The sequence below is a fragment of the Hyla sarda genome, chromosome 1 (assembly GCF_029499605.1).
Source record: "Hyla sarda isolate aHylSar1 chromosome 1, aHylSar1.hap1, whole genome shotgun sequence".
Taxonomy (NCBI): domain Eukaryota; kingdom Metazoa; phylum Chordata; class Amphibia; order Anura; family Hylidae; genus Hyla; species Hyla sarda.
Window position 1 is genome coordinate 465481513 of NC_079189.1, and position 12554 is coordinate 465494066.

The window sequence follows — 12554 nt, forward strand, 5'->3', positions numbered from 1 at the left end:
TATTTTTAACATAATTCTGATTATGTTTGATTAAATAATGAGATTTAAGCCTTATTTTTCTTACATTTAGGCAGTCCTACCAGCTTTCATAGAGATACGTAGACATATTTGCAGATAACAGAAACGTTTTTGTTTTACTTTAGACTCAGTTATATTGGTCCTGAATTTTGTAAGTTTGCCAAAACTGCCATTCTAAGTGTACTTCAAGGACAACAGTCTCCAAACTACGTGGCCCAGTTTGGGAATTCACAACCAGAGAATGTATTAGACTGGGTACCAGTTACTATCAATACAGCAGATCAAGCTGATGTTCAGGTAATTTTACATTTATAAATGTATGTATGGATTAATATATCAATTACTAATTTTTTTTACAGGCAAAACGTGTTGATTAGCTATGCTAAATAGTAAAACTGCTACTGAAAAAGGAACTAGGGATATTGGTGGACAGTAAACTCAACTTTACCAACCAGTGCCAGGCAGCTGCTACCAAGGCAAATAAAATCATAGAATGCATAAAAAGAAGCACAGATATTCATTACAAGAACATAGTTTTGCCTCTATACAAACCACTAGACACACACGGCATAGTGTTTACAAATTTGACCACATATATAAAAGACATGGCCGAACAGTTATCAAACTAGGGGTTATTTAGTTTGGGAAAAAAGAAAGGGTGATCTGATCATTATGTAAATAATATATATGGACAGTACAGAGATCTATATGATCTCTTTACACCTTGGCCTATAACCTTGGCAGGGAGGCATAAAATATATATCAAACAAATGTGCAGTAGCATTCCAAACGGCAAATCAAATAAGTTACTTTATTTTCATCAACAGGTGTGCGATGTTTCGGTCACCTCACGTGACCTTTGTCAAGCAATACAGTGAGCATCATGGCTGATTTAAATAGGAAGTGCATAGTGACATCATTTCCTCTGACATCATAGTGTAATTAGCATACATAAACATTGTATGAACAGGGTGAACAGAAATACCATTATTACATATATACAGTGGAAAATCAAATACTCCGGTACATACCGTGATTAAATATATACAGTGGTAATTCAAATACTCCGGTACATAAAGTTGCATACAGTGTTGCAGCGTGATCGTGACTACAGTGAAAAAAGGGCAACAATACCTGGAATCAGGAGGAGGACATTCCGGCCACCCACATGGTATAAAGGATAAAGAACACATATGTTGAAAGCATAGAGATGTCGGCAAAAACATTGGAGACCGATTGCGCATATTTCCAGTCTAAGGCGGAAGTGATGTCGCGCTTTGGAGAATATTAGCGCATGCACGCTGGTTCAGCTAAAAGAAAACGCCATTACAAATGTGGGCAGTAGTGCAGGCATGTAATATCGATGCGTGTGCACTAGCAATAGATAGCCAAAACACCATAATAGAAAATGGCAAGGGTATGGGCACATTGTCTTGTTGCAGGCTGCAACAGTTATACTAAGAGCCTCTAGCAGACACTGTGTGTCAGTCAGTGTTCAACATCTCAGAGTACCTCCAAAGAGGCGGCAGAGACATAACGGACAGTGTCCATCTATCCCCTGGAATGGGTGAAATGGGTGACAGGTCAACACTATCCAGACACTGGTCCCTAATTAGGGCACTAATGTCAGAGTCATATGTTGAGATGAAAAGGTGCCAAAATTAAATAGATTCAAATATGTTGAGATGAAATGGTGCCAAAGGGAAAACTGGGACAAAATCATCTCCATAGTGGTTGACGTCACTAATCCACACAAATAACAGCATACATTAGCACAAAACATTAATACTCCAATACTAGTGTGTGGGGGTCCTGTCCTGAGCTTCCGACCAGGATCTGGAAGAAGAAAAATTTATATTCAAAAACAAACACGAAGAATGATAGCAGACATGGATTATATTACATCACGTATTGCAGATATTACGAAAAATTTTGAAATCCACATTAAGCCCGTGGGACCTAAGGGACGTAAATGGAAGATGCATCTCTATTCTTTTTTTTCTTCAAAAAACTGACCCTATCACCTCCTCTTTTGAGGGGGGGGGGGGGGGGGGGGCAAGCATGTGGTCAATGAGCGTGAATTTTAAATCACGCTCCACGTGTCCAACCTCAGCAAAATGCTTAGGGACCAGAAGGTCCAATCTTTGTTTACGGATAGTGTACCTGTGTTGATAACAATAGGTTTTAAAGTCACAGTTTCACCGACATACAGTAAATTACAAGAACACCACAGTACACAGACTGGTGCAGGTAAGGTCATGAGAAATTTTGGACTCCTTCCCTGTATTTGGAAGGCGGAAGGAGTTGCCTTTACTCATATACTTGCAATTGATACAGGACCGGCAAGGGAATGACCCTATACGGATAAGAATTTTTGTGCATTTTTTCTTAGTGACACATCTGATTTAACAAGTTGCTCTCTAAGATTCCTCGGCCTTCAGTATGACATAAGTGGAGGTTGTTTGAATTCCAAAATATTGGGGTACTCCTTACTTAGAATGCCCCGATATTTTTAATGATGCCCACAGTTTTATGCGACATGCCTAAAAAAGATGGGAAAAAAAAAGCAATCCTGGATGTAGCAGACCCCTTTCTGTTGCCAGCCAACAAGGAGTCTGTTGAGTTGCATAACTGAAGATTTAATCTCAGATATCATCTTTTTAGAGTACCCCTGTTATATAAAATTATCCACAGTTTTATCAAGGGCGGGTTTAAGTTGCATTTCAGCACTGATAATCCGTTTAACTCTGCCATTCAGCCAGATGATTAGAGATCGGACAGTGGATTTGGGGTGTCCACTGTCGAATCTAAGGAATTGCAGTCAGTAGGTTAGACAGAGAGAGGTGGTGAGACATGGTTTGTGTACTTGTACTAGTGTGTCAAGGAACTGTACTTCAACAGTAGAGGATGTTAATGTGAATTTGATGTGTTCATTAATGGAATTCAGGTAGAAGTGGAAATCCTGTAGTTGGGCGTGAGTGCCAGCCCAAACTAAAAAGATATCATCAATGTAACGCCACCACCCCAGCACATGGCTGAAGTGGTGCAATACAAAAATGAAATTCTCCAAGTCGAGCACAAAGAGAGTAGCATAAATTGACACCACATTGGTACCCATTGCGGTGCCAACCTGCTGAATGTAAAACTGGTAATTGAAAACTAAATAATTTTGTCTAAGGACAAAAGTAAGCAACACGATCAAAAAGTCGACATGAATAGGATTGAAGTAGTTTTCAATGGCCTTTTTTGTTGCAGATATACCTTCGGAATGAGGGATAGAGGTATACAAATTAACAATGTCTAAAGATGCAATGTTAGTACAACTAAAGATAAACACATGTTTGATTTTATTGAGGAAGTCTTGCAGGTAGGATTTGGCTTTGTAGACATAACGTCTGAGAATGTTATCAAAATATGGATATGTGACTAGTGATAGTCACGCCCTGAGACTATAGGACGTCCAGGGAGGTCTATTACTGATTTGTGTATCTTAGGTAGTAAATAAAGTACTGGAGTAATTGGATGTGAAACAAAAAAGGAAGTCAAATAGTGATTTATTGATCAAATTTTAAACAAGTGTGTCCTTAAGTACAGAGATAATTTCATGCTCAAATTCCCACCTGGGATCTACATCAGACTTGCAATAGGTGATATTTATCGTTTAACTGTCGTTCAGCTTCTTTTAGATATTTAGAACAGTTCATGACCACAATGGCTTGGCCGGTATTAATAACCAAATTGTGGTCATGGACTAAGTCCTTCAAAGCCAAAATGTGGTCATATGTCATGTTTGGATGAAACCACATGTACTCTTTCTGGGACATGATTTCCACGTCTTTTTAAACCAGTAAGCAAAATATATCAATACTGGGAGAATTAAGGAGAGGTGAGAAATCACTGGTGGTTTTGATGTCAAGATCACGTAACCGGAAAACGTTATCAGTCCACACTAGAAATAGCTGCGGCCCAATCTTTGGTAACATTAGTCTCTGCAGAAAACCAGACTCTTAAGTCTGAGTTTCTTGAAGAAGATCGAGCTCCAGCTGGAACCAGTCAGTTCTGCCAGTGGGGCAGAAATTTAAACCTTTTGAGTATGGTCATTTTGATCGCGAGTTTGGTGAGGAAACATTTTTGTTTGTCAATAAATTGTTCATAATTAGAAGCGATGGTCTTGCTGAAAAGATCATTCAATGCATTACGTTTGGAAGTGTTGGAAGTAATGTCCTTATGTAAGAATTCTAAATAAAACAGGATTAAATCCAATGCATATTTATTGGAGATTTGTTCGAAACGGGTACGGTAGTCCATGTCATGAAAATAGGCTTTATTCTGTGGATGAGATCGCATATCTCTAGGGATCCTCTTCACCTTAAAATACTCGCCAAGTGTTGTAAAATGGAGTTTAAATGATAAGTCTTTTAGATTCATATTAGTACCTCCGTTGGATGTCAGTAACTGAAGGTAAGTGCAAAAAGGAGGAGTCACAATCCGAGTGTTGTAGGATCCAGTCTGCATCAAGCTCCATGTAGGAAAAGACACCCGAGGATGAAGCCAGGGAATCCATTTTGAAGATTATGCAGGCATTAAGGTAGTTGCAGGCACTTCTGACCAGGATACACAGTAGGAAATTATAAGGCAGCAAACTTGAAGGTGAACAGATGCGAAGTGTGATCAGGCTCTGGTCCTGAGCCCCCACACGATTGGAGTGGGGAGGGGGAGATAGTGTCTCAGGACCCCCCCCCCCCCCCCCCGGGGCATTTGCACGGGATATCAGCAGTCACCCTGGTCCAGTCCCTGCCAGACACGCAGCTCGGACCAAAATTCCCACGGGCATACAGGTACGCCCTTGGTCCTTAAGTACCTGAAAGCAGATAAAAAGGAGAGAAGTTTTCCACAAGTCTTTGCATTGTGTGTCTGTGTGTGCCACATTAAGCATGGACAACAGAAAGAGGAGAACTGTCTGAGGACTTGAGAACCAAAATTGTGGAAAAATATCAACAAATCTCAAGGTTTCAGGTCCATCTCCAGAGATTTAGATTTTCCTTTGTCCACAGTGCGCAACATTATCAAGAAGTTTGCAACCCATGGCACTGTAGCTAATCTTCCTGGGTGTGGATGGAAGAGAAAAATTTATGAAAGGTGTCAATGCAGGATAGTCTGGATGGTGGATAAGCAGCCCCAAACAAGTTCCCAAACAATAAGCATCCGCAAACAAAGATATTTAAGCTGTCCTGCAGGCTCAAGGAGCATCAGTGTCAGCGCAATCTATCCTTTGAAATTTAAATGAAATGCTATGGCAGGAGAGCCAGGAGGACCCCACTGCCGACACAGAGACATATAAAAGCAAGACTACATTTTGCCAAAATCCTTCTGGGAAAATGTCTTGTGGACAGAAGAGACCAAGATAGAGCTTTTTGGTAAAGCACATCATTCTACTGTTTACCAAAAACAGAAAGAGGCCTACAAAGAAAAGAACACAGTACCTACAGTGAAATATGGAGGAAGTTCAATGATGATTTGGGGTGTTTTTGCTGGCACTGGGTACCTTTGAATGTGTGTAAGGCATCATGAATTCTGAGGATTACAAACGGATTTTGGGTTGCACTGTACAGCCTAGTGTCAGAAAGCTGGGTTTGCGTCGAGATCTTGGGTCTTCCAGCAGGACAATGACCCCAAACATACGTCAAAAAGCACCCAGAAATGGATGGCAACAAAGCGCTGGAGAGTTCTGAAGTGGCCAGCAAGGAGTCCAGATCTAAATCCCATTGAACACCTGTGGAGAGATCTTAAAATTGCTGTTGGGAAAAAGGCACCCTTCCAATAAGAGAGATCTGGAGCAGTTTGCAAAGGAAGAGTGGTCCAACATTCCGGCTGAGAGGTGTAAGAAGCTTATTGATGGTTATAGGAAGCGACTGATTTCAGTTATTTTTTCCAAAGGGAATCAACCAAATATTAAGTTAAGGGTGCGAATAATTTTGTCCAGCCCCTTTTTGGAGTTTGGTGTGACATTATGTCCAAGTTTCTTTTTTTCCTCCCTTTTTTGGTTTAGTTTCAATACACACAAAGGGAATAAACATGTGTATAGCAAAACATGTGTTACTTAATTTTCTAGAAAAATTTCAGGGGTGCCAACATTTACGGCCATGACTGTATGTATGTGTTTGAGATTTCATCATCACTTAGGGTTTCTTTACTGTAAGAGCAGTGAGACTTTGAAACACTCACATGGTGATGTGATTGTTGATTCATTAAATTGATTTCATTCAGGTAGGTCCAGAGGGGTTCAAGGCAGGGGGGAGGGATTTGTATGTACTGTTGTATAATGTATGTCTTTATTTATTACTGGATGGATGAATAAAAATTTAAGGAAAAAAAAGTTAAAAGGAATAACCCTGAATGTAATTTCAATTAAATCCCACACTTCCCAATGCATTTCCCTATGTATCTAATACAATGACACAGTTCATCAGGGGATTACAGGTATGATAGACAACATGTTAGGGGACAGCTGGGTTCACACCATGTTTTTTGCAATACAGTTCCCGTATCAGGTTTTTGATACAAAAAAAAAAAAAAAATGCCTCAAAACCTGACTAAACTATCAAAACATGTGTACAAATTTTTATCTGTGTACAGTTGAAAAACGTATACGGTATTAAAAATGTCCGGTTGCATCAATTTTTTTTTTTTTTTTTTTTAAAGAAAAACTTATACCTCTTACTTTTTATTCAATTATGAATAAAGTTTCACTTGTTTGATTAAAATTCCAAGAAAAAAAAAAAAAAAAACTGTGCAAAGTCAAAAACCATATGGTGAAAACTGGCTGGAACCATACGCATACGGTTCTGTACAGTTCCCATTGACTCCCATGTTAAAAAAAAAAAAACACACATTTCAATACGGTTTTTCACCCGGACCAAAAAACATGGTAGGCTACAGTTTTGGGTATGGGAAAAAGTGACAAAACTGTACAGGATGCGAAATAGACACAACCTGATGCATTTTTTGGTATACGGTTTTCAAAATAGGGTCAATGCATAAGATTTTCAAACTGAAAACATTTACAGGAACTGTATTGCAAAAACGTGGTGTGAACCCAGCCGAATAGACATTTACACATTCAAATTAGACAGACGTTATTACATAGAAAGCAGCATTAGGGGAAGGTTATTCCAACTGTAAATATTGTTAGTAAAGTTAGTGCTTCACATAGATCAGACAGACACAGATTAAGCAAATTGCTTGAAGTCTCATTTGCAGATTTAATATCAGCGATTAGTGGAAGGTAATGGAGAGAGGAATAGATATAGCAGATGACAACCCCCCCCCCCCCCTGCAGACATGTATCTAATACCTCAAGATAGACAAGTCACCTTCCAAGTTAGGTTCTCATATTCCAAGATATTACTGATTCTATCGCTGGTAGACAGACTCACCTAATTTCAAAGGAGAATATAGACATATCACCTCTAAAGCTATGGGGGATATTTATCAAAGAATTTTTCGCACAGAAAGTCGGTCTAAATATGTGCGACTTTTTTGCGACTTGCTCTTGAGGATTTTTAGAACATGATGCATGCTAGTCTATTTTAGACGGAAATGCATTGGAAAATGCATCGACTGAAAGTACGCTGAAATGTCAGTCCATGTTGGAGCAGGTTTAAATACAGTCTAAAGCATAGATCTCAAAGGCAGTGCACAGAATTTATCAAGAGCCGTGCGCCATTTGATAAATTAGGTGCACAATAGACCGGCCTAACCCTCTGTAGTTTGGTCTATATTGATGCGGGACATAGACAGCTTTAATAAATATCCCCCTATAGATCCAAATGTACATGCACTCAAAATGCTCATTAGCACAAAGATATTCCCCATAGCAGCTTTCATTTTCATTCCAATATACAGTTCCCCATGCCTGCATCGAAAGATATCCAGAAATGCAGCTGCTAATTACTAAACATGCCCTGGACAAGCATAATGAAATAAACCTTTTAGGTTCTTATTTTTTTTCTTTATTTTATGATGTAATGAGGAACTTCTGTTTTAACACTAAAATGCACTGACTTTCTTTTTCTTTTCACTTTCTTGATTTCAAGGGTATGTGCAAAATCCCAGTTTCTTTAATTTTGAAAATTAGCTGGACAAAATTTGGCTCCTTGGTGAACCCACAGGCGCAGATTGTGAATGTAGAGGAGAATATCATCTATGCTCAGTTCCCAGTAAGTAAATTTTTTAGCAGTACCTAATGTTGACAGATTTTTGGTGTAATAAGTGAGTATGCACAAACAAAGTGAGGGAGATTTATCAAAACCTGTACAGAGGAAAACTTGCCCATAGCAACCAGATCGCTTCTTTCATTTTTCACAGGCATTCCTAAAAATGAAAGAAGCGAGCTGATTGGTTGCTATGGGCAACTGGGCAAGTTTTCCTCTTGACAGGTTTTGATAAAGCTCCCCCAGTATTTTTCAATGGTAGGGTGTAACAACAACATCTCAAGTTAAATCTACACTAAACATAACATAACATTTACTCATTTGACACCTCAAGTGAATGCTCTGGGCACAGACTCAGTGCAGCCAATATTCTATGCATATGTAGAGTGCAAATCTATCTAGGCACATTTAACGGGACAATATGTTGTTTTGTTCACAGAATAATTTGGAAGATGTAGGATTCATACAGATCTCTTCCTCTGTGACTTTTGTCGATGTATCACAGCCGGCCAGTCCAGGTTACAAAGCTCAGCCGACCATTGATGCAAAATTGCCCTTTGATTTCTTCTACCCATTTCTATAAGTGCACAGGTAAAACATTAATTGGGCTCTGTAAATAATTGGGCAGATTGAGGATTTTTTTTTTTTTTTTTTTTAAATACAATAAACATGTCTCCAAGAAAAGCATGTTTATTGTATGCAGAGATTTAACTTATAGGAATACTAAACCTAAAAAAAATAAAAAAGGTGCCTTTTTAAAAAGTGTTATCCAGGAATAGAAAAATAGGAGCTGTGGGGGAGATCAAAACCTGCCCATAGCAACCAGATTTATTTTTGAAAAGACTTCTGAAAAATGAAAGCAATCTGATTGGATGCTATGGGCAACTCAGCAACTTTTACAGGTTTTTATAAATCTATTTTCTTACAAAAAAAAATAAAAAACACATTTGAAAGTGAGTAGCCACATTTATATTCATATATATCCCCCTTTAAAAAGGATTGCTACCATGCCAATCTCGCTCCATTATAAGTCTATGGAGCTAGTCTCATGCAGGAAACCAGGAAGATTAGGGCACAGCCGCTCCCTTCCTTGAGCAGTATCTAGAAATCTGTAGGGGTCTGAATACTCAGACCCTGACCGATCAAAACATGTCGTAGAGACATGTCAAAAGTTAAGTGTTTTTCAATAAGAATAGAGACACCTTAAAGAAGCACGCTGGCATTATACATGCCATAGTGCTAAAAATTTCTTCCCCTCACCTCCTTGAATATGTGTTTTTTCTTCAACTGTACTAACTTTGTAACCAACTCCAGCAATATTCCTGTAAATTGTCATTCCAGCTCAGCTGCATTCCTTTGTATTCACCCTTTTTAACATTACAGATGGGTCATCTGGTCCGAGTGGGGATCACAAGTCCCGAGCTTAATCACTTGTATAGATAGGATTTCAGTCTCGCCTGTCAGATCCCTTCCCTACCAAATTCTGCCATTTTTGTTTATCTGTATGTCCCCATGCATACTGTGCTTATAAAGAGATAATTTTGGTTATATATAAAGTAGCAGAAATATTGATACAATTCCATTGTATTCCATACAATGACTAGCTACAGAATTAGGCTGTGTTCATGCAGTAGAATTTGCGAGCTGTCCATAACATGCCAGGGCTCCTCATTCAGGGGAAACGTCCACACAGATTTTCCGTGCCAACATTGCCATCTGAACATTGCCTCGTACAATTGCCTTTCTCTGCTGATTCTCTAGTGTAGTGTTTCTCAAGCGTGGTTCTCAAGTACCCCCAACAGGGCATCTTTTCAGGATTTCCCTAGTCTTTCACAGGTGATATAACTGTGGTGATTGATGCCTGATTCACTGACCAGAATTATATCACCTGTGAAAGTCTAAGGAAATCCTGAAAACATTACCTGTTGGGGGTCTTGAGACCAGAACAAGTTTGGTAGAAGATTCCATTCCCTCAATTTTGACAAAGGCACTGACCATATCTGCAAGGTGACGTAACCCTTTAAATTACTACAACCACTCTAAGTTGTCACCCCCATTCACAGTATAGGGCATAACTAACTAATCACTGCAGATGTGGCTGTTGGGGCCCCACCCGATTTCAAGAAGAAGGACCCCAGGCTCCCCTTAGAACGTAGTGGTAGGATGCGCATGTGCGCCCCTGCTTCATTCATACTCATACATACTATGGAAGCCGCAAAAACAGCTTAGTACAGTGTTTGTATTTTCTATTGAAGCACTTGGAAAAAAAACAGATACTGGCTACTCGCCAATCCATTCTAATAGGAGACTGGAGTTACAGGTCTCTACCAAGAGGGCAACAGTGCTCTGACCTCTGCAGTCAGCTAGAGCTCCCCAGTCATGTGGATAAGGATAACAATGTGATGGCACTACCCAGAACTAAAATGCCCCATAAATTATTCTTTACCAGTGTCCTATTCTGCTTTACATAGCCAGAAAAAAATGCACTAAACAAAAGCAAAAAAAAAAAAAACTCACAGAAATGTCTTCTCTTTCAGACTGATTTGCTACATCAATCTTACCAGGCTCTCAGGTCAAGAAAGTGAGACGACTACTTGAAGCTTTCATTTGGTGGCTGGTCCATCATACTTTATTATGGTCCAATAATTATAATACATTAAGTATTTTTTTTAGTACTTCATAATTCTGTGTGTGCAAAAATCACATTTAAAATGTACATGTTTTATATTGAGATTAAACATTTAGAAAAAAAAACAACAAACAAACAATTTGTAAGTTTCTTTGCATTTTTACCCAACATCATATATAAAAATATTCCAAGATGGATATATGCGATGAAAATAACTTGCTATCTTCAAGCTGTGTTTGGGTTGTAAGGCTCTGGAAATATGTTGTTGTGCTGTAATAGTGTTTGGAGTCTTGATATCTCTTGCTCCTGAAAAATAAAACTTATAAATTTAACTTCAACTTTTAGACAGGATTAACAAATACACCAAAAATAGTGGCTGTATGTGAGGCTGAGATTAATGCAAATACTTTAACTACCGCCCCTGATTAAACAAATGTGAGTGAGTGTCACACATTCTGTTCAGCAGTTTTTTTTTTGGGGGGGGGGGGGGGGGGGGGGTTTATAATTCAGTAAAATGAAAGTGTAAAATAATAAACATTTGGTATGGCCGCATGCAGAAAGGTCTCATTAAAATAATATGCTCATGTTTTTTTGGGGGAATACAATGTGACAAAGCAGCAATTTTGTACAAAATTTTTGTTTAAGTTGTTCACTGTATGGGATAATTAACATATTTTAATAGTTCAGACTTTTACGCAGGCGGCGATACCAAATATGTGAATTTTTTTTACGCTTTTTTGGGGGTAAAAATGGGAAAAACTGACTTTAGTCCCCAATGGGGGACTATTTATAGCAAATCATTTGATTGCTAATACTGTTCAGTGCTATCGGTGATCTTCTGCTCGATCTCAGATCAGAGCAGAAGACCCCAGGAGACAGCCGGAGCCAGGTGAGGGGACCTCCGGCTGCCATGCTGGATGATCGGATCCCCGCGGCAGCATTACGGGCGATCAGATCATCCAAAGTACTGCACTGCCGCATCCATTTAAAAGTACTGCACTGCCGCAGAGGCAGTGATCTGTACTTATCACGGCATCTGAGGGATTAATGGCGGACATCCGCGTGATTTAGAGGTCCATTGTCGTTAAGGGTTTAAATAAAAATTTTAATTTTACTTCAAGAAAAAAAAAAAAAATGAAAACAGCCGCCACTAGGGGTTAAATGTCTTTATGCAGACAAACTACTCTGTATTTTGCAGGATACTGGCCATAAAGCATGTTGGTATCCGGTATAGGAGATCACCATTGCACCACTACTGCCTTCAGCTGTTCCTAAACTACAAATCCCATGATGGGGGGTACAATCTTTGTAAAACTCAGTTTTAGAGCTGTTTATTGTCCAGCTGTGTGCCTCCAGCTCTTGCAACACTACAACTCCAAGCATGCCCACACATCCTTTGTCGGTAATTTTGCAACAGCTAAAGGCAACACTACTTTAACACAGTGCATTATAAACATTGCAGCATCGGCTGTTGCAATGCAAAACTACAACTCCCAGCATGCTTGAACAGCCAAAGCTTTCAGGAGTCTGAAAGCTGAATGACACACAGTGACAGCTATGTTGATTAGCATCCAGCTTTACTAGGAACAGAGAGAAAATGTATGCATAAAAACTACTGTGCAGTGATTTGCAGACTGTCAGGCTGGAGAAAGAGAGAGGGGTCAGGGAGATTAGCTACAGCGCCATGGGTTGCA

At 39.2% G+C, this 12554-nt stretch overlaps 2 protein-coding genes across 5 annotated transcripts in view; one reads left to right on the plus strand and one right to left on the minus strand.

Annotated features, from left to right (window-relative positions):
• Positions 1–10903, plus strand: part of TCTN1 (tectonic family member 1) — an 80457-nt gene extending 69554 nt beyond the window's left edge. For all 3 annotated transcript variants that reach the window (XM_056536073.1, XM_056536064.1, XM_056536054.1), the window contains 4 exons: positions 144–315; positions 8115–8237; positions 8671–8822; positions 10769–10903. In XM_056536073.1, coding sequence (XP_056392048.1) covers positions 144–315; positions 8115–8237; positions 8671–8814 — 439 coding nt within the window. In that variant the 3' untranslated portion in view covers positions 8815–8822; positions 10769–10903. The remainder of the gene's footprint in view (positions 1–143; positions 316–8114; positions 8238–8670; positions 8823–10768) is intronic.
• HVCN1 (hydrogen voltage gated channel 1) overlaps positions 10812–12554 on the minus strand; it is a 51411-nt gene continuing 49668 nt past the window's right edge. The window contains exon 6 of one of the 2 annotated variants that reach the window (XM_056536099.1): positions 10812–11166. In XM_056536099.1, the coding sequence (XP_056392074.1) occupies positions 11086–11166 (81 nt within the window). In that variant the 3' untranslated portion in view covers positions 10812–11085. The remainder of the gene's footprint in view (positions 11167–12554) is intronic. The other variant, XM_056536089.1, reaches the window with a different exon arrangement.